We start from the raw sequence: 22,114 nt of genomic DNA, 5'->3' as shown, positions 1-22,114 counted from the left end.
CACTTCTCTCCTTATTTACGCTGACCTGGCGTGACAGCCCGGCCTCAGTTGCTTTTAGCTTTGCTTTTTTTTTTTTTTTTTCTCTTTTTTTTTTTCTCCAGGTCTGTTGATCTGTAAGAAACCCTAGAATGGGGCTGTGCTTGAGGAGCTCTTGGTTTTTGGAGGCAGGCAGTGGCAGCGCAGTTATTCTCCCCCGGTGTTTTAGCGAGGCTTTGCCTTTACGGCACCTTCCGTAAAACCCTGTTCGTGAGGGCTCTCTGTTTGCCCAAAGATGATGTCTGTGAGTGTCTGGGAAGAGCCCTGTTAGGGCAGAACCCAGAACGAGGAAAAAAAGTTGTTCCCTGTGTCAGGAATGTGCTGTCCAGGCTCGTTTCCCGAAACCACAGGTCTGGGGGTGTGGTGGCACCTGACACAAGGCTGGCGTCGTTTGGGTCTCGGGGTGGGAGAGGGGGGGGTCGCCAGCAGCCACCGGCTTTTGGGGTTTGGCAGGGGGGGTTGCCGCTTGCTGTGACCAGCAAGTCTGGCACAGGGCAGTGGGTGCTGGAGGGCCGTGGTGACCCCAACGCACCAATTCCTGCACAGGGCGGTGGGTGCTGGAGGGCCGTGGTGACCCCAGTGCACCAGTTCCCACACTCATGCAACCCTGGGTGTCCCCTGAGCTTTGCCACCACAGTGACCTGGAGTCCCCAGGACCACCAGTGGCTTTGTGTGAGACTGGTGTCACGTAAACAAACTTCTGTGACCTCAGCTACATAAACCTGGGCCGGGTTGTTGCCCTCCTGACCTGTCTGGAATGATTATTTTTATTTTTTTTTCCAGTGGTGAAAACGGGTAGGTGTGTTTTGTGCAAGAGAGGTGTTGTGGCCGCTCCGCTGATGGAGCGGGGATGAGCTCGTGGATTAACCCGGATTCCGGGTTGGTGCCTGGACTTCTCTTTGGGCGTCATCCTGGGCAAAATAAGTGGCGCGGCTGTGGGCTTAAGCCACTTCAAAGTTCCCACAAGCCAAATGCTTGGAGGAATGTGGGAACCTGACTATCAAATATATCATTCCCCATCCCGTGCTCCAAACCGTTGTCTGGTGTGAAGGTGCTGGTGCGAAGGAGCTGTGCCGTCAGTGCTCCTGAACCGTGTATGTGCTTGTGTCCTCACTTCTCTTTTTAAAGCAAGGAGGAAAAAGAAACAAACTCCAAAACCCGCAAGCGCCTTTTGCTGTGACCTTGTCCTCCACGAGAGACTGCTGCAGCGGCGGATCCTGCTGGAATGGGGTTTCTGTCAAAGCAGATGTTGCGGGGATCAGCTGGAGCCCATGGTAAGCATCGCTTTGTTTCCCCTTTTTTGGGTTTTTCCCAATTAATAGAGTGGTTTTGATACCGTAAGTTGGCAAAAAGATAACTCTCTAAGACTCAGTTAGGAGTTTTGGAAAGCAGGCATCCTTTATTGCAGCGCCGGGCGCACAGGGGATCGCTTCACCTAGTGTGCGTGCCCACTTGCTCAACTGCAAAGATTATATGCAATCAAAATATACGTATCCATTAGATTTCCAAGAAATTATTAACGCATACTATTTCCCATAACTCATTCATATATGTAAATGTCCTTGACACGTGCACATTTAAGTCTATTGGTGGTCTTCCAGAGCTCTGGTGGTTGTCGATAGTCTTCTGCACCGTGTCTGCTGATTGAATTTGGTCTTCGCGTGCGCTCACTTTGCCCTTTGGCTTAATTAGACGCCACTTAATTACACAAAATTAGCTCATTCTAGTGTATGCTTCTTGTCTACTCTGTTCAAGGGTACTGTGTCTCAAGACTTTTATCTACCTGAGCATAGCACCTGTTTGACCTATCTGCTCGTAAAACATCCCGAAATGTGGCTGTATTGCTCTAGGGAGGGAACCAGATGTCTTTCAGCTTTGTATCAGTTTGGGTTGGAAGGGACCTTAAAGATCACCTAATTCCACCCCCCTGCCCTGGGCAGGGACACCTTCCACCAGATCAGGTTAAGTGTAATTACATCAGTGTAATTGTATTAGCTGGATGAGGTCTGACCTGCGAAGCGGTGGGGTGGGTGTCCGTGGGCACTGGGGGGGTACAGGTGATGGACATAGGGCTCCGGCAGCAGAACGTCCCACCCCACCACAGCCCCTTTTTCCCCCCGCGGGCAGATGCGGGGGCCGGGGGGTGGCAGGGGGGGTCCCCGCCGGAGGGACGGGCGGCAGCCGGGGCTGAGCTGCCATTCAGGGGCCGGCGGCCGGTACGGCAGCCTGGAGCGCTCCCGGGCCAGCTCTGGGGATGGGGAGCCCAAAACCCTGGGGGGCCCTCATGCTTTGGGAAGGGCCACTGTGGTACGGGAGAGTGTGGAGATGTGGCTTCAGGGAGAAACTGTTGGGTTTTGGCGCTTGGAAGAGTCTTTATGTGGAACAGTGTGGCCAGCGGGACTGGGGCAGTGACCGTCCCCCTGTACTCGGCACTGGTGAGGCCCCACCTCCAGTGCTGTGTTCAGTTTTGGGCCCCTCACAAAAAGAAGGACATTGAGGTGTTGGAGCATGTCCAGAGAAGGGCAACGGAGCTGTGAGGGGTCTGGAGCACACGTCTCATGAGGAGCGGCTGAGGGACCTGGAGGTGCTCAGCCTGGAGAAGAGGGGGCTGAGGGGAGACCTTCTCGCTCTCTGCAGCGCCCTGACAGGAGGGAGTAGCGAGGGGGGTTGGTCTCTTCTCCCAAGGAACAGGCAATGGGACATGAGGAAATGGCCTCAAGTTGTGCCAGGGGAGGTTTAGGATGGAGATTAGGAGAAATTTCTTCCCTGAAAGGGCTGTCCAGCACTGGCACAGGCTGCCCAGGGCAGTGGTGGAGTCGCCATCCCTGGAGGTGTTTAACAGAGGGGCAGACGTGGTGCTGAGGGACGTGGGTTAGTGGTGGGTTGGGCAGTGTTGGGTTGATGGTTGGAGTTGGTGATCTTCAAGGTCCCTTCCAACCAAAACGATTCTACAATTCTATAATTAGGGCTAGCTGAGTGATAGGGACTTAAGTTTTCTACAAGTAGGAGATGGAAACAGGGCAGGCGAAAAGGGGGGTTTGGCCGGGAGTGGAAGGGGCTGGTGCAGCTGAGAGCAGACGCGCAGTGTGCTGCGGGGGTCGGGGCAGGGGCTGCGCCAGCAGCACGCACTGCTCAGAGCACCGGCGGGACCAGCAAACCCGCGCGGTGGCTTATTGCACCAAGCCTCACGTACCGCCGCCTGGGAACTATCCCCTGGTACAATTTTGTCATAAGAAAATATGTAAGCGAAGCTTCCCACAGGAAACTGCATATTTTTTCACTGAAGATGGAGCGATATACCATAAGTAGAGTCACATCCATCCCACTGAAACAGTGGGCTCGTGATTTATAGCGCTGGCTGGAGGTACGGTGTAATCAAGGTCAAAATCCTTAAACTTTGTAAGTGACCACACGCATCTGTGCTTTCTTGCCTCTTTGACCTCCTGCTACCAGGTTACAGGGGGAAAAATGGATACTTGGACAATTCTGGAACAGCACAGCATCTCGTGTGCGGGATGCACTTAAGAAATGGGCTAACTCAGAGAAAAGGGTTGGGTCAAAGCAAAGCAGAGATCTCGCGGTGAAGGGTTTGGGTCAAAGCAAAGCAAAGCAAACCACCCCTCATCCCATCGCTCCCTTCCCTGATCCAGAGTCCCTCCCCAGCTCTCCTGGAGCCCCTTTAGGCACTGGAAGGGGCTCTGAGGTCTCCCCGGAGCCTTCTCTTCTCCAGGCTGAACCCCCCCACCTCTCCCAGCCTGTCCTCCCAGCAGAGGGGCTCCAGCCCTCCCAGCATCTCTGGGGCCTCCTCTGGCCCCGCTCCAACAGGTCTATGTCTTTCCTATGTTGGGGGCTCCAGAGCTGGAGGCAGTACTCCAGGTGGGGTCTCAGCCCGGGGTATTTCTATCGCTGCCTCATCGTAGTGCAGAAGCAGCAATTCAGTTGTGCTCCTGTGCAGTGTTTAACGAGGCGGTGGCGTGAAAGCAGAAGGAGTATTTTCTGCAAGCATCCAGAGGAGACGAGGCTCTTTGTCATACAAACTTTCTCCGATTTGTATTTTTCAATGGAAAACGTCTAATTTTGTAGGGACCGCTAAAAAACTGGATTTGGCTTTCTTGGTTTTTTACTTCTGCCTTTTTCTGTTGCAGATCGCTCACGGAGAGGAATGCGAAGGCAAGAAACAAACTGGAGATTTTTTTCCACTACCCCGTGAAATATGTGACACTGAAGAAAGTGAGGACGGTGCTGAACGCACAAACGAACTGACGAAACAGCACAAACGAAATGTATGTGAAAACGTATCGACCATTGAATACTTTGCACAAATCTAATCACGAATCGGGTAAGTGGGAAGATGCGGCGTGTCTGGTTTTGTTGGGCAGCCCCAGTTGGTGCAACAGCAAAGGTTGGTCTTGCTTTGCACTCCACGGTGGGTTTCCTTTGACAAAATGTGCTGGTTCGTGTGTTTTCAGCATTAAGCAAAGGTTTATTTCTCTCCTACCTCCTGTCAGCTTGGGATAATTCCTTTAAGGACGGGGACGAATGTGGTGTGTCTGCCACACGTTCTGTTCCTCCTGCCGTGAGCGCTCAGGAAACGTTGGGCATGTCTTGTGGCAAGTGTTCGTACCGTGATAATGGCTGAAAATTTGGTCATCTCTCTGCAGTGTTATCTAGATGTTCTTGCCTTTAGAAGTCAGGTGAGAAATAATCACTGAGAGCATCTCGGAGCAAAAGCCAAAGATCTGTGAAGAACGATGTTCCTTAGACCCGGCTGAGGTCAGAGCAAGGGAGACCCGTGGTCGGCGGGGGGCTCTGCTCACCATGGCTTTAGGAAATCCTAAATTCCTGAAGTCTCCCAAAGGTGGAAAGCAAAGAGACAGTGCGAGGCGCCGACGCTGCCTGTGCAGACCCTGCCTCCTGCGCACCCGCAGCCCGGGCCAAGGGGAGACCTTGCTGATTCTGCAGGACAAGTCTCCGCGCGCACGCTTCCTCATGCTACCTGCGGCGCTATTTAGTCTCTGCGGGAAATCCAGATCCGCCAAGTGCCGATACCCGGTGCTGACTGTGCCTGGTGCATCAAGGATGGGATCCTCCATCGCCGTTACCGTCAGCACCAGACACCTTGGTGGACCACCGGCAAATGGTGCTGCTTGTTCCGGAGGTTGTGGGGCTGTTCTTGCCACCCAGCACGGGGAAGTGCTTCCTGCAGAGCAGAGGGGTGTCCCCCTGCGGGGGGGCTCCATGCCAGGCAGGAGTTTAGCCCAGGTGGGTGTGCTGTTGGGCCAGGAACATGTTGTGAGTCAATAATCTTACGAAGGAAAAAGCATCCAAAAATACTTAATATTTCTGGATGTGACTACATCAGTGGATAAGGGAAGAGCTACGGATGTCATCTATCCGGAATTCTGTAAGGCCTTTGACACGTTCCCCCCCAACATCCTGCTCTCTTAAATTGGAGAGATACGGATTTGATGGATGGCCTGTGTGGTGGATGAGGAATCGTTTGGACGGTCGCATCCAGAGGGTAGTGGTCAACGGCTCAATGCCCAGATTGAGATTGGTGATAAGTGGTGTCCCTCAGGGGTCCATATTGGGACCAGTACTGTTCAATATCTTCATCAGTGACATAGACAGTGGGATGGAGGGGACCCTCAGCAAGGTTGGAGATGACACCAAGCTGAGTGGTGCGGTGACATGCCTGGGGGATGAGATGCCATCCAGAGGGACCTGGACAGGCTGGACAAGTGGGCCCATGTGAACCTCATGAGGTTCAACGAGGACAAGTGCAGTGTCCTGCACTGGGGTCGGGACAATCCCCAGTATCGATACAGGCTGGGGATGGAGGGACAGAGAGCAGCGCTGAGGAGAAGGACTTGGGGGTGCTGGGGAGTGAAAAGCTGGACATAAGCTGGCAATGTGTGCTGGCAGCCCACAAAGCCCCCGGCACCCCGGGCTGCATCCCCCGCAGCGTGGCCAGCAGGGCGAGGGGGGGATTGTGCCCCTCTGCTGCGCTCTGCTCTGGGGAGACCCCCCCGCAGTGCTGCCTCCAGCTCGGGGGGTCCCAACGGCAGAAGGACACGGAGCTGTTGGAGTGGGGCCAGAGGAGGCCCCGGAGGTGCTGTGAGGGCTGGAGCCCCTCTGCTGGGAGGACAGACTGGGAGAGGTAGGGGGGGTCAGCCTGGAGAAGAGAAGGCTCTGGGGCAACTCTACTGCATACTTCCAGCACTGAAAGGGGGCCTACAGGAAAGGTGGGGACTAACATTTTAGTAGGGCCTGTTGCGATAGGATGAGGGGTAATGGCTTTAAACTAAAAGAGGGGACATTTAGACTAGATCTAAGGAAGACATTTTTTACACTGAAGGTGGTGAGCCCCTGGCACAGGTTGCCCCGAGAAGCTGTGGCTGCCCCATCCCTGGAGGTGTTCAAGGCCAGGTTGGACGGGGCTTGGAGCAACCTGGGCTGGTGGGAGGTGGCCCTGCCCAGGGCAGGGGATGTTAGAACGAGATGGCCTTTAAAGGTCCCTTCCAACCATTCTTTGATTCTGTCCCAGTTTGAGGGGGGCCGTGCCTTTGAACCTGTGCTGCTGAAGCTTGCATGACTTCTCTTCATTGTTGTGACACCACGGGGCCCTTTTTTGCCAATTTAACAGAACCGAGTGGGGTGTTTGGAGCAAGTGGGCAGGGGATGGTGAGTGAGGAGTAGGGGAAAGTGAGGAAGGAGATGAGACTGTGGTCAGTGTTTAAGCACTGAAGAGAAAGGGGTATAGTTTAACCTTGGGCTCTTATGCTGTAAATGAAGTTCATCGCTGGCCATGCAGCTGCTCGCGGCTGTGATGCAGCACATGGATGGCACGAGAGCTTTCTAGTGGAGCATCAGAGAGTCCACAGCAGGATTTGGGCTGTTTTTAATATACCCACGGAAATGGAAAAGTCCTTTTGGGAGGATGGAGAAGGCTAATCTGTGTGGGGGAGGAAAGGAAGGTGAGTACCACTGTGATGGAGGCACCACAGTGACCCATCAGTGTCTCCCAGCAGCTGGAGGGAGGTGGCTGAGGGGTATGGCGGTGGTGTGATGCTGTGCCGGAGCTCATCGACAAAAGTCAGGGAGACACAGCTCGTACAGACCATCCCTGAGACAAATGAGCTCTTTGCAGGGGTAAATGCAGAGCTGCGGCTCAGCACTGCGAGGAGCAGATGAGCGATAAAATGTTTTACTCGGGGACGTTTTCACCTACTCCTCCAACACTGTCTTACGTTCTAACAGCAGAGCACCTCGTGTGCCCGCTCTGGGCAGCCACCGCACGTTCACAGAGATGCTGATGGACTGAGCCTTTTCCGGGGACTCCCGCTGGGCTGGAACACGTGCAGTTTATTCCTGCTTCAGCAGTACTCACAATATCCCCAGCGCGGGCTGAGCGCGGGAAGGCAGCCCGTCCCCGAGAGATCGCACGTGGCCCGTGGGCAGTCGGGAAAGGGGGAGGACGGGGGCTGCGGTGGGGCCACGCATCCCAGCCCCGCGTCACCCAGCACAAGCCCCAGCTTCTGCCAGCTTCTCCTCCGCACGTTAAATTTGGATATTAGCAATTCAGATTTGAGCATTGCCCGTGAACGAAAGCGTTTATTCCTGCATAACGAAATCCCTCTGTTTCCATATACATCCCACCTGCAATGAAGACCCTTGTGGACGAAGAAATAGCGAGAAAATAAATAAGTGGCCTCCCCTTTATAATTTAAACATTGTCAAAACGTGGCCGCGGAGGTGTCCCATCCCCTCGCAAAATACCACGCGTGGCAGATGAGTGCCAGCAGGGTGACCTTGCTGGGGAGAGCGGGGGGGCCGGGAGCCACGCTGGTACCGGCCACCCTGCACTTGTCTTCGCCCGCTAGCTCTGGTGGTGCCATGCAGTCCGTCAGGTCCCCTGGACGGGGGACATCGAGCGCCGTCTTGTTGTGAGGGCCCAGGAAGGCACAGTGCAGCCCTTCGATCGCTCCCCTGCGCGTTGCGGTCCACCGCCAGAACCAAAGCATCTTGCAGTCGCATTTCCAGGGATTGTGGGATAAAAACACGTACTTCAGTTTTGGTAGTTCAGCCAACAAGCGGATGGGGAGGGAGCTGAGGTTGTTCTTGCTCAGGTGAAGGAAGTGCAGCTTGTTTAAGTACGAGAAAGCAGAGTCTGAGATGGAGGAGATCTGGTTGTTGTTCAGGTACAAGTTTCTCAAGTTCAGGAGGTGTCTGAAGGTGCAGTCGACAGCAGTGATTCTGTTGGCTTCAAGGTGCATGGTCTTGAGCTGGATCAACCCGTCGAAAAGCTGATTAGGCAAATCGGCGATGAAGTTGTGTCCTAAATTTAACGTGCCCAATCTGAGAAGCTTTGTAAAAGCGCCATTTTGAATGATCCATATCCGATTCTTCCTGAGATTCAGATCGTACAGGGTCTCCAGGTCCTTCAGGGAATCTCTGCCAATGGCTTCTATGTGGTTGCCCTCCAGGGACAGCCTGGTGAGGCTGGAGAGGTTCCTAAAGGCTTGTGGAACGTAGCGCATGTTATTGGAGGCTAAATCGAGCCTTTCTAAAGAAGGCAGGGGCGAAAATAGAAGTGGGTGGATTTCGAAGATATTGCAGTGGGACAAATCCAGGCTGATGAGGTTTAACAGTCCTCGGAAAGTGTTTGCGTGCAGGTAGGTGAGGCGTGAGTTCCTGCTGAGGTGCAGCTCTCGCAGCTTGCTGAGAGCGTGGAAGGTCCCCGGGGACAGGAAAGTCAGATTGTTTCCATCCAGCCAGAGGCTGTGGAGGAAAGTCAGGTTTCTGAAGGTGTTGGCGGTGAGAATCCGCAAATAATTATTGGAGAGGTTTAGCGAGACGGTGGATGCCGCTATTTCTCCGGGGAGGGCTCTCAGTCCGGCTCTGTTACAGTGGATAATCTCTTCAGGTGCACATTTGCACACGCTTGGGCATGAGTCGGAGGTGTTGAGGCTCAGTCCAGCCTTTGCGGCACAAGTAAATATAAATATAACAAGAAAGAACATGACCAGCCACAAGTCAGCCACCGCATCTAATACCTGATGGATAGTAGAGAAGGAGGCAAGAAAAAGAGCCTGTACCTTTTGGATGGGCGAACCGCGAGCATTGCAGGGTCGGTTGGGCTGTGCTTTTAGTGCACGGTGAAAATAGCCGGTTTTTCCTGCCGCAGACCGGTGGGGAATCAAGTCTTTAGGCAGATAGATAAAAGCCGATTAAGTGCCGCCCTGCTGTAAAGAGCATTACTGAGAGGCAGGGCGATTTCTCAGCCGAGCATCACGTTCCAGCAGAGGTTTTTCCCACCTCCTGCGCTCTGCAAAGAGCAGCAGGTAACAGACTTCCCTCGGGATCTGTCTGGGAGAGGTTCCTGCTCCTGGGTTATCACCGTTCTCAGGATCTGCTTGGCACTTTCATAGAACCATAGAATGGTTTGGGTTGGAAGGGACCTTGAAGACCATCCAGTCCCACCCCCCTGCCCTGGGCAGGGCCACCTCCCCCCAGCCCAGGTTGCCCCAAGCCCCGTCCAACCTGGCCTTGAACACCTCCAGGGATGGGGCAGCCACAGCTTCTCGGGGCAACCTGCGCCAGGGGCTCACCGCCCTCACAGTAGAGAATTTCTTCCTAATATCTCATCTAAATCTCCCCTCTTCCAGTTTAAAACCATTACCCCACTCTGATAAAGAGTCCCTCCCCAAAGAGTTTTTTTTTCTCAAAAAACCTCCATTCTGGAGGGGGATTTTTGTACTTTTCTCCAGTTTAGGGCTTCAGCAAAGGCAGCCGAGGGTGGCTGTGCCATCTGGATGCAAAATGGGGACTCTCACCCTGGTGTGGCTGCACATGCTGGCAGATGCCCTGTGCCCGGACCGTGATCCGGATGCCGAAGGAAGTGGAGCTGAGCCCTGAGCACAGCCCCATCAATGGCTGTGGCTCCTCTGCAGTAAGACGGGAGACCGTCGGGAGCTGTGGAAGCCTGACGCTCCCTGCAGCCGAGAACGTGCGGGGGAGTGCTGTGTCCTGGTGGAGCCTCTTCTTAGGATAACCCCTGAGCCCCTCTCTGAGTGGGAAAAGATGATTCCCGTGGGCGAAACGCAGAGCGCCCCAAGGGCACGCTGCCCTTCCCAGGGCGCTGCCTGGCCCCAGCAGGTCTGAAGGTGTCACTGAGCAGCAGGAGATGGGCTTGGGTCCCTAAAAACCCATGTCCTTCAACCCCTCTCTGGTTTTCATCCTATATCCAGAGTGCAAAGGAAAAGTGCAATCAGGGGGCTGGTGGATCATAGAATCACGGAATCATTTTGGTTGGAAGAGACCTTTAAGATCATCAAGTCCAACTGTTAACCTAATAAGTTACCACTAACCCATGTCCCTCAGCACCACGTCTACCCACCTTTTAAATCCCTCCAGGGATGTGGACTCCACCACCTCCCCGGGCAGCCTGTGCCAGTGCTGGACAACCCTTTCGTGGAAGAAATTTTTCCTAATCTCCATCCTAAACCTCCCCTGGCGCCGCTTGAGGCCGTTTCCTCTTGTCCTGTCGCCTGTTCCCTGGGAGAAGAGAAGGCACCCCGCAGCCAGGGATCAGCAATCTGCGGGCTGATTATTTTGCTAACGATGCCAAGAGGACGAGTCGCGGGCCTTGCAGCTGATGGCTTTGTAGGGCAACCAGCGACACAGCTGCTGCTCTCGGGTTTTCTCACTCTTTTCATTTTCGTTTTCCACCTCGCTTCTCTTTGCTGGAGTTCTCCTGGGTTTGATGCTTTCGAAGCGCTTTCCCCTACCCCCTCCCTGCGGGTGCATTTCACTGCTCTTAATTTCATGGTCTGTCTCAGCTTTTTTTCTTTTTCGTGTTTTACGGATTTGGGTTTCCTTTCTCTCCTCTGCTCCGCCAGCTCTCTCCAGTGGCTAAAGCCCCAAATATATGATATACCCACCAGTAAGTGTGAATTAGAGAAATTTGCCGTTCTATTGTATTCTTGGCAGAAGTGGATTACGTTTCCCAGTAATTGCCGTGTTGGCTTCAGCTAGTTCTGTTTTCGTCTTCCTTTTTGCAAGCAACAACCCCCCAAAGAACAGCTTCTCCCTGGAAGCTTGGCTGGGATGGCCACGTTGTGTAACGGAGACCATCTTCCAGCTGTAAACAACATCATTTATTTAGTCAGACAGCCTTCGCTGCGATGTTACTTGGGGTCAAAAGCTGGTTTTCACCCTGAGAGCAGCGGTGACAGCACTTTGCCAAGGACCTTGTCCTGGGAGCCCCAGAGAAACGTGGAAACATGTGCTGCTCGCTCCATCCGGGTACTCACGTTCGGGGCCACTCTGAAGGTTTTGATGGGTGATTCCCTGTTTTCTGTACTCCTGGCACAGCTGGGACTACTCCTTCAAGGATTTCGCTTTGGAGGGATGTCCCGCTGCTGGGATCTCCACGGCTTCTCTTGCCTCCTGCCGCAGCACAGCTATGAATATCCATTGCTCCAGAACTTTGCGCGTCCCCGTGAAGGAGACAGGATCCTGCTGGTCTCTGTGCAGGGTGAGTGAGCTCCTCTGTGTCTGCCCGCCTCTAGCTGGGGTTTTGTAGCTCAGACTGAAGAAGATGGATTGCTTGCACTGGTGTCCTTTTTGTTCTATGCAGGCTTTATTTCTGGTTGTGATCCCAGCAGCGTTGCCGTGTTCTGGCCCTTATTTAAGCCCAGTGCTCGCTCTAATTCTCCTTGAGTTCCTACTGGAGATTTTCAGAGACGGAAAGCTCGCAGCTCTTAAAGCTCATCCTTGCCAGATGTTGCCTAACTGGGCTAAAACATAGTGGTGAAACAGGACCACACAGCTGCAGAATGTCTCCTTGCTTCAGAGCCTGTGTGCCCAAGGAAGCCCATAAGTATCAAAATGACCAGATTTTTACACCTTGTCATGAGTTTGGTAGTTCCAGCTGCTCCCTGTCACAATTCCATGACGCACGGGGGGGGTTGGCAGCTGCCTTGCCAGGATTTTGGCTGCCTTGGGCCACCCTTGCTGGTGGCGCCTGATTGCAGCCGCCCTTGCAGCAGAGCAATGCAGTGGTGTGGCGTCGCCCAACGTGGTAGAGAGCTGAACCCTTGCTGGGGGCTGAGCGTTGATCCAAGATAGTGACAGCAGGTGTGCGCTGTGTGTGTGGCGGTGCCGTGCCAGAAGCGCTCAGCATTGCCTGTCCACCTCCAGCTTCTCGAGCGTCATCGCGGCAGCCAGCGTGGCTACCTCATCGGATGCCGCAGAGACGGGGTAGACATGGTGTCCCTGCCCATGGCAGGGGGGTCGGAACTAGATGGTCTTTAAGGTCTCTTCCAACTCTACCCATTCTATAGTCCTTGAGAAGAACAACCGCATGATTTTTCTCTCCGGCTACTTTTTTTTTTTTTTTAACAAATACTGTGGTGCATCCAATTATGAGCATTCGGCTCTTGGGCTGTCTTTTCCAGGCTCAGCTCTCTGTGCTCCGCATGTGGGGATTTTGGTTGTCTCACTCCATCTGCAGGGAGGGTTTTCTGGAGCGCATCGTGTGTTTTGGGTGAGATGGCTCATCCTTCCGGCTTTGATGGAAAGGCTGAGCCACTGCAGGTCTTCTGTTAAAATGTATTCCACCCATTGCATGACCGCGATCGTGTTTTGTCTTTTCTTCACGCGCTGATTTATCTGACATTTGGGATTTATAGCCCAGCACACCCACTTCAGAAATTGTTTATAGCTGATGTCAAGAGCCTTGCCTAACACTGTAGATTTTTAAGGAGCTGCATTCTCTTTACAGGATCGAGGTCTGAGACGAGCAGTCCAAAGACCCACTTTGGCAAGGTCTTGCTGGTCTAATGAGTTAAAGGAGCCAAGGTTTGCTTTCTTTAAACTTTCTGGTGGGCAGAGGTGGGGTGAGCAGAATCGCTTAATAGCTCTGTGCATTAAAAGAAGGATTAAATACGTTGGAATACCCAACTGTCGGGAATATTCTGACTCCCCCAAAGCTTTGTCTAACTGCTGAACTCTCTTTCATGTACGTTTTTGGTACATAAGAGAAATTCCTGACAAAAACACTTAAAAAGTGGGAAAAGATGCTTGCAGGGAGTATAGTTCAAAACAGCAAAGGAGGGAAGATTTTTTTATTTTTAAAGGATGTCTGGAAAGAGACCCCCCTGGGTACTGTGTAGCTCTATGAAACTGGCCACGGAGTCCTCGCTCTTCCTAAAAAGAAATCACTTGGAGACCCTAAGAAGGAATGTAAAGTACGCTCCCGCACCCTTTAAATGCCGGTTATAGACATGTATTAATACCAGTAAAGCAGAAGTCAGGCAGGAGGGAGCTCTCTCCCACAAGCTGTGGGCTTCAGCGTCTTGACTTCCGCCGCTCATCGCAGCGACTAGGCCGGGAGAAGCGAGCAGGAGGAAATTACCCGTGAGGAAAGATTGTTCCTTCTGAAAGCTGGACGGGGGTTGCTGTGGCGATCTGCCTGAGCGGATCTCAGCCGCTGAAACGCTGCGCTTCGGCCGCAGCAGTGCCCATGATGGGGTTTAGGCCCTGTGCCCGTTGTGGGCAAAGCCTGGTGGTCCGTCTTTACCTGGGGCCGTGGCTGGAAGCTGTGCGGCGCTCGGGAACGGAGCTCTGCCCGAATCCAGAGCCAAATCTGGCCAAACCTTGCCTTCAGCGAGGTCGGGCGGGCTGTGCGCTGGCAGCAGCGCCAGGGCGCATCTGACCTCGCCGCCTTTAATAGCAGCGGGCGCAGCGTGTTTTGAAAGTCACTTATGTGCTTGTTTTCTTTACTACTTTTTAGTAGCTTGTAAAATGCTTGCAGCCAATTATTTGAACAAACAATGTCATGGAAGATAATCTCCGTCTTGGCAGTGCTGCCGGCTGGACACAAACTTCTCATAAAAGAAACGCTTTGGAAAAGTTTTCTGCGTGCTGGAGGGGGAAAGGGCGTCCCTCTTCCCTCCGAACTGCCTCTGCCCCGCTCCAGACACCGAACGGCTTCAAGAACTGGTTTCTTCCAGCAGATGAATGGGACCAGAGCGCTCTGATACCGTACTCTGATGAGTCCCGGCTTGGGGGGCTCCTTGTGCTCACCGCCCTGCTGCTGCGCAGTGGGATAGCGGGGCTTTCCCCAGGCCTGCCCCCACTTCCACGTGAAATCGTGGCTCCAGGAGGCAAAGCAAAACACCGACCGAGGTCTTCCCTGTAAAAACGCTGGCAGTTCTCCCTCCTGGTGCAAGACAGCGTGCAAGAGCCACGGGTGCTGGGTGCGAGTGGGACTCGCTACCTCAGCCATCGATTTCCTACTGGTCCCTGCTCCCAACTGCTCTTCCAAAAGGATGCGAGAAAGCAGCTTTCTCTCCGAGAGCACTCGTGGGCTGGGGAAGGACGAGGTAGATACTCCAATCTTACTTGCAAGACTGAGCAGTTAATCCCTAAAGAAGCCCTTAAACAAACAAATGTGGGAAGGAGGAATGCATATAAAAGTTTATGGAGTGCCGGGGCAGCCCAGTTGCAGGCGGGATCATAGAATCACAGAATAGTTTGGGTTGGAAGAGACCTTGAAGACCATCCAGTGCCACCCCCTGCCCTGGGCAGGGCCACCTCCCCCCAGCCCAGGTTGCTCCCAGCCCCGTCCAACCTGGCCTTGAACACCTCCAGGGATGGGGCAGCCACAGCTTCTCGGGGCACCCTGCGCCAGGGGCTCACCGCCCGCACAGGGAAAAATTTCTCCGTCATATCTATCCTAAATCTCCCCTCTTTCAGTTTGACGCCATTCCCCCTCGTCCTATCACTCCATGCCCTTGTACAAAGTCCCTCCCCAGCTCTCCTGGAGCCCCTTTAGGGAGTGGAAGGATGGTTTTGGTGAGGGTGTGCAGAAGGTCTATCATTCGGCACGATGCAAGCACGCCATCTGGCACGATGGGAAGTCACCGCTGCCCCGGTGGTGTGTGGGTGCTGGGTCCGGCTCCCGCTGCCAGCCCCAGGACCAGGGAGTCAGGGCGTCCTGCTGTGAACGAGCACCGAAGGGGTCGGAGCCCTACCGGGCTGTGTTGGGTTATGCATCCATTTGGTTTGGTTTTTGTTTTGGTTTGGTTTTTGTTTTGGTTTGGTTTTTGTTTTGGTTTGGTTTTTGTTTTGGTTTGGTTTTTGTTTTGGTTTGGTTTTTGTTTTGGTTTGGTTTTTGTTTTGGTTTGGTTTTTTAATTTGCACAATTGATCAGAAGTTGCTACTTGAAGTTTGTGTTTGTGTGGTTTTGTGTGGGTGGTATTTTTGGGTTTGGGTTTTTTTAGGTTTGATCTGTTATTTCAGGGGTGGTTTGGTTTTTCCGTTTTTGTTTTTGTTTTTTTTTTTTTTAACACTTCTAGTGACCATTTTATGTGCACGGGCTTGAGGATAGAAAGGTAAACCCGAGTGCTGTGTTTGAACATGCAGCAAAATTTTTTGCCTCTCTTGAATTGTGACATTATTATTTTTTCTTGGTATAGAAGATGCACATCAAATCCTTCCTCAAACTCTGGGAAGCACTAACTTCTCACCGTTTAACATCGAACGGGTCTTCTTCTGCTGAAAACGCCCAGCTTTTGTAACTCTGCAGGCAGGTGAACGGTAAAAAGCCCGCAGCCTCTGCGCCGAGCTGTGTGCCGGACTCTGCTGCAGCTGGTCCGTACGCTGGATGATGTCCCAGCCCGGCCATGGGAGCTGGACAAACGTGTCCTGCAAGCTCAGGGGACATCAGCTCAGCTGCACGGCACAAGGTTGGCGTGTGCGGGGACAACCCGGGCGTCCGTATCGGCTGTACCTTCTATCTCACAGCCGTTCGCGTATTGGCGGTGCTCGGAGTGGGAGGCAGAAAGAAATAGTGGGGGAAGAGGGAAGGGGTTTGTACGTTGGCTAAATGGAGCTTTGGAGGGAGAACTTGGGATCGGATAAGGGATGGAGTACATTGAGCGCTGGTGGAGGGGGAAGAGCGGGAGCAGGATTTGGCAAAGGGCAGCCCAAGGTGTGACCCCCCCCCCATTGCACCAGGAGCATCAGGACCAGCTCTTGTCTACTGAGAGGTAGGAACCCAGCACAAAGCTTCAGACAGTTTTGGAGGTGGAACAGCATAGACGCAGTCAAAAGCGCATCTGGAAAGGAAAACCTTGTATGTAAATGTGAACAATTTGTGTTTGTTATCTTTGCAAAATAAACACTCTCCTGCGTTGGACTTTTTGCCCTGCTTACAAAGCACACTGGATGTTTGATGAAGGACGGAACGAGATCCCTCATCGGTCACTTGTGTGCAAAGCAGCAAGAATTCCTGGCTGAGGGTGTCCTGTTGTATACTGTTAGTTAAAAAAAATTGAATGATGATGGGTCAGAATGAGCGGTGACATCTCAGGTCACTCCCCTGAGAGTCAGCAGTCTGCCAGACCCAAGGCAGGGCACGTACGGGGGAGACTGGGGGCAAAAGGGGCATTTCTTCTCCTTTGCAGTAGGAACGCCTGACCTCTGCACTTACACGTCCCACCTGGTCCTGGTGACCTTCCTGGTAGGTGTTTGGTTTGAAGAAAGGGCAGAGTTCCTGCAGCATGTCTCTAGGAGGTGCATCTATTTAATGCCTCTTGAACAAACCCAACTCTCCTGGCAGTGGTTGTAGCGTGGGAACTGAGTGCAGATCTTCGTCTTAGAGCTTTTTGGTTAAAAGTCTTGACTCTTTCAGCCCCCAAGCTATTATGGATGTTACTGTTTCCTTTACAAATTTTCTCTATTTTTTGTTGAGGAATGCAAATTTTGGCGGTTCCAGGGTGTCTCCCCTCCTTCTCTGCCTCTCCAAGACAACCTCAAATGAGGGTGGGGAGGAATGAATGGGGAAAGGAAGAGGAAGGGTTGCCTAAACATTTATGGAATGGGTCAGTGTGTGCATTGGGGAGGTTCGTATATATCTCGAGATAACAAGGATGTGCTGACATGTGCGTTGCCCAACTCTGGCTGTGACACGCCGTGCTTGAGTCGTTGGGACAGATGAGGTTTCCATGAGGTTTCCCATCCTGTGCAGTGATTTGGTATTACCCTCCCTCAAGATACCTGTGATGTTTGGGTCTGTTCTGTGCCGTCCGCTCTCAGCATGTCATTTCATTGAGCTATTCCAGCTTCCTTTCCCTGCCAGTGTTTGCCTGTGTGCTTGCAGCCCGACAGTCCTGACCGCTGACTGCTCTATCGTTGTGTCCGTGAAGCAGTAAATCAGCTCCAGTGGGATAAATAGAAATGTCGTGCGGGATTCCACTTCTTTAAATAACCCCGTCTCCTTTTGCACAAGAGCTGGACTCTTAATATGAGGCAGATAGAGCCAAAAGCTGGCAGGGGCTCTTCTCCCTGCCTTGAGAAGTAGTGTTCTCCTCCAGGGCATGTATGTGAGTTTGTTGACAACGTTTTCCAGCACTCTCTGCAGCTCTTCCTGGGTCCAAGACAGAAAGGTGAGTGTGTTCTCCACAGCCTGCTCAGCCCTCGGTTCATCTGGAGATGCCGGTAAAAGGCTGTTCTTCCTGTTTCATCTCTCTTCTGGGTCACCTTAGCGTAAGCCGAGCTGGTTATGGAGCCCGTGATGCCCGTTGCCCCCGGTGTGCTGCGCAGTCCCGGAGCAAGGGCAGGCACCGGGGTTCCCCAAGCTGCCACAGCTGGATACCCAGCGCCGCAAGGCTGCGGCAGTGTCCAAAGAACGGGATGAGCTTGGGTCCAGCCCCGGCTGGTGATGGACCGCCGGCCAGCAGCACCTGGCTGGGACAAAGGGACATGTCACCGGTAGGGACTTCTGTGGTTGCTTTCCATCTGGCACGTGCAGCCTTGCCCGGGGAGCGCCGCGCACACGTCCCCAGTAGATGGGCTGCTCCCACAGAGGAGATCCCACCCAGGGTATCAGGACGAAGCAGGGGGCTTACGGATGCTTCCTTTGCCCCAGCGGCCCTCTCGGCGCCACTTCCAGGGAGAGGAGGCTGGGGCCAGGTGGAGCGCAGGACGCCAGAGAGAAGCGGATGCACAGACTCCGTTTTGGGCGAATGGGCGGGAGCACGGAGCCTTGCCCATCTGCTGCCTTTGGTGGTGTGCTGCCCCGGCGCAGCCTCAGAGCCCAGCCTGCTCTCGGCCACGGGGGTTCCTCCTGCTCTCCTCCTCGGTGTGTGTCTTTGCAAAGATCTCGGGCAGTGGCTTTCCCATCCTCCTAACTGGGAGACGGGATCAGCCCCCTTTACACAGGCAAAGCTGGTGTGAATGCTGCGGTCGTTCCTCCACTTTCTCTCTCCGTGTGTTCACGTTGCGGTGAGCTCTGGCAGGACCAACAGCCTATTCCGCGCTCAGATGCGTCTGCGAGTGCTGCTGGGGCTCCACAGGGCGCACGGGAATCTCCCTGAATTTGCGCCTGGAGGCTCGCACATGTGACACGAACACGTGGGGGGCAGAAGGTGGTTTGCATGTGGGTGCATCCTCCTGGCCCAAGAACTGCAGTGGAAACCCACAGAGATATCCGTATGAATTTCCTTTTTCTTTCTTTCTCGCTTACTTTTTTTTTTTTTTTTTTTTTTTTTTGGGTTGTCTCATTCCTCTCGCCTGATTTACTGCATGTGCTCACGTGGCCTCGGAAAAGGGGTGGGGGTGGGGGGGATGTTCTCAAACTGTTCTGCTTCCAAAAGGAAAAGAAGCTGGCGGGCGGTCGTATTTCAGTTCTCCCGTTATGTAGGTTAAAGTCTCCCAGTGGGAAAACGGCAGATATGAGCGAGCAGATTGCTGGTGGTGATACTCGCGAGCAGGAAAACGGGGGAAAAAAGGAGCGTGTAGTTCAAGAGCTCCATCCAGACGAATGAGAGCTGTGAGAGAGGTATGTTTTCTATCTGCTGTTAGAACCTAATTTCCGTTGATTAGATTCGATTGGTGATGAAATGCCTCGTTGTGTCTTAAGTAATAGTAGTAATAGACTGGTTTAGAAGCAGATTTTAAGGCACCAGGGCGGAGAGGGGAGCGTGTTTGTCAATGAAACCTGGTTCCCAGTAATATAGCTAAAATTAATTGTGGTGTGGTCCGTTAGGAATAAATCAGATACGTAACGCTTTGTGGCTACTCCTGAGATTCCCGTTTCTGTAGGTTGAAGTGAGGGGCTCAGGACAGAAGAGTTAAGGGCAAAACGGGGCTCCAGCCCCTCTCCTGAATCTTTGTCCTCACCAAACAAAAACCTTTCCTCTGGTTTAAGACCTGTTTGATTGCAGAACGTGGGCTTGCGATCCAGTATTTGGGACTATAAATATTGGCACTCTGCGGGAATGTGCGTTGATATTCTCCTATTGAATTTTCATTGATGGGACAATCTAATTAAAATTAAATACCTGCCGGTATATTCAAAGTAGCGTATTGTATATTTTGCATTGAGCAAATGATAAGCTACAGTACACTAAACTGGTAATATAGCAAAATGTGTTTGAAATGATCGGTTGTCTTCTGTTAAATGAGATATATCGTTACCCAACTCTGCTGCCTTGTCTTGGTCAAAATTTCTGTTGTTCTTAGGGCCCCCTGAGAATTCCTAAACACCTGACTAGTTCTATAAGACTTAATTTAAAAGGAATTTTCTTTCTATTATGGAAAATAAAATATTTGGGTATGATGTCTTCTTTATTGACTATAAAACCTTAAAGTCTGGAAAATGCCCTGCTCGGAGCACGGACACGAGCTGTTGAACTGGCACAAAGACAGACCTGCCAATTAACTCTCCTATTTTAGCTGGTTTGTAGCTACGTTTTTCCCTACTGGAACCCAGTCCCGATTTTTCTAAATGAACGGCAAATACTCCTGTCAAATCCAACGCCTGCAAGGACCGAGTACTTGATCGTCTGTTGCTTGCGTCTACGTTGGAAATATTTCTTTTCTGATTAAAAGCCGGCACGAGGGCAGGAGAGGCAGATTTGCTTTGAGAAGGACTCTGACAATAAATGACATTTTGCAAAGACCCTTCAGTGTCTCTGAATCCAGCCCTGTGAATTAAAAAAAAAAAAAAAAAACAACAACATAAAATTCAAAGCTTGCTTTCCTAATAGCCTTGTTAAAAAGCTGCTTTCATGCCTGTGTAGTCCCGGGAGACCCTCAGGTGTGATCCCCACTGGTGAGTGCTGCCTCTATACAGTATTTTAACCACACAGAGTGCCAGAAATAGCGTAAAAAAAAAAAAAAAAAAAAAAGCTGCAAAAAGGATCACGAGGGGCTTCAGCGCTGCCTTTGGTCACTGAAGTCACCGAAGTACCTCCGGCTCCTGAGTCAATAATCTTTCTGCTCTGCTGGCCGCAGAAAGCACCATCTGTAACCACAGATAAGACCCAGCTGCTCGCTTCTCTGCCAGGCTAATTAAAAAGCGCCGTGACCTCCCTAGAGCTAATTGTGTCCTGTCAGTGGGACGGAGGAACGGAGGCCGGTGGGGTTGCCTGGTATTTCAGCGCTCAGCTTAACGGACGTAATTTTAAATGGTTTTTATTTTATGGTGACTGTGTGGTTCTAGAGCGAAGGCGGCCGCAGGGTGCGCGTCTAACACACGGTTTCTCATCCGCAGGTGAGCGATGCGATAGAAAAGTGCTGCTAGCGCATGAATTTCCTGCAGAACCTCTCTTTTCACCAGCACCAACATGCAGAGCAACTACTCCCTGGTCATCACCACCAGAGAAACTCTCCAAGTCCCCTTTACAGCAGCGACAAACTCATCGGCCGCGTTGCGCTCGCCCCCTCCCTGCCCACTTACCTCTTCAGATTACCAGTTTTCACTAATTCCAGCGCTCTTTGCTGTGGTTTTTGTTCTGGGGTTGGTTGGCAACGGCGTGGTGGTTACGGTGCTCTGTCGTTACAGTGGCCCCAAAACAGTCGCTAACATCTACATTTTCAACCTGGCCGTGGCGGATCTGCTGTGCCTCGCCACCCTTCCCTTCTGGGCTACCTACTACGCGCAGGGGTACAACTGGCTCTTCGGGTCTCTCATGTGCAAGATCTCCAGTTCCGTCCTGTGCTTGAACATGTTTGCAAGCATATTTTTCATTACGTGCATGAGCGTGGACCGGTACCACGCTATTGTCCATCCTATTCGCTCCCAGAGAAGAACTCCGCAACAAGCTTATTGTATAGCGTTGGTTGTGTGGGGCCTTGCCTGTTTGTCCTCCCTCCCGACGTTTTACTTCCGCGACACTCACGACGTGGCAAGCTTGGGGGTCAACGCTTGCATCATGGCCTTTCCTCATGAGAATTATGCAAAGTGGTCTGTGGCAACAGCTTTTCTGAAAAATGCCCTCGGCTTCTTCATCCCCTTGCCGGTGATCACCACGTGCTACGTCTGGATCAGGAGGCACTTGCTCAAAGCACGGGAGTTTGGGAAAAACAAGCAGAAGAGGGACAAAGTCCTAAAGCTGGTGGCTGCCGTTGTTGTGGCCTTCTTTGTTTCCTGGCTCCCATTCCACATTTTAACGTTTTTGGATGCCTTGGCTCGCATGGACGTCATTAACAACTGTGACGTGACGGGGGCCATCGACACAGCGCTGCCATTCGCCATCTGCATGGCATTCGCCAACAGCTGCACCAACCCTTTGCTCTACTGCTTTATTGGGAACCAGTTCCAGGAGAAGCTCCACCGCTTGTTTAAGCGACGAGTTTATCAGTTCAACAGCCACCGAGAGAGCTCTTCTCTGAGGAAAGGGAGCTGCTTCAGAGATGCTGAGACCCCCGTGGGCCGGGAAGGGGGGCCTGAGTCCTTGCTGTAGGCCCTGGGGCATGATGTGGGGCGATGTCAGGGCAGCTGGCTGTCCCTGCGGTGGTGACACTCCTCTCTTCTCTTCCCTTCGGTTTGTGCCTGTTCAGTCACCAGCTGTTTGAAGGCTGTTCCCATACATGGGGTTTTATTCTTCTTTTCTGCAATGAGCGCTCGAGTTTTACGTAGAGGGGACGTTCTGGCAAATAAATATATTGACGGCATTTTAAATATCATCCTGTGCGTGGCTGAGCTCAGGCGAGTGTTTAGCGTAACACAAAAAGACAAAACATACCAAAGGACCATCGCACGATAGCTACAATCGTGCAGGTG

The 22,114-nt window shown here is 52.5% G+C and overlaps 2 protein-coding genes across 2 annotated transcripts; one reads left to right on the top strand and one right to left on the bottom strand.

The window, feature by feature from the left end:
• Positions 1-7,772: 7,772 nt before the first annotated feature.
• On the bottom strand, positions 7,773-9,059 carry LOC309675810 (uncharacterized protein; the record flags this gene model as incomplete). The annotated part of the gene is made up of 1 exon (XM_082488205.1): positions 7,773-9,059. The coding sequence occupies one exon, from the start codon at positions 9,057-9,059 to the stop codon at positions 7,773-7,775; it is 1,287 nt and encodes a 428-aa protein (XP_082344331.1).
• Positions 9,060-19,673: 10,614 nt separating this feature from the next.
• On the top strand, positions 19,674-21,884 carry AGTR2 (angiotensin II receptor type 2). The gene has a single exon (XM_082488350.1). The coding sequence runs from the start codon at positions 20,676-20,678 to the stop codon at positions 21,792-21,794; it is 1,119 nt and encodes a 372-aa protein (XP_082344476.1). The 5' UTR covers positions 19,674-20,675; the 3' UTR covers positions 21,795-21,884.
• Positions 21,885-22,114: the final 230 nt, after the last annotated feature.

The sequence above is a fragment of the Vanellus vanellus genome (genome assembly GCF_965231255.1).
Source record: "Vanellus vanellus genome assembly, chromosome: 10".
NCBI lineage: Eukaryota > Metazoa > Chordata > Aves > Charadriiformes > Charadriidae > Vanellus > Vanellus vanellus.
This window is presented reverse-complemented; position numbering and strand designations above follow the sequence as displayed.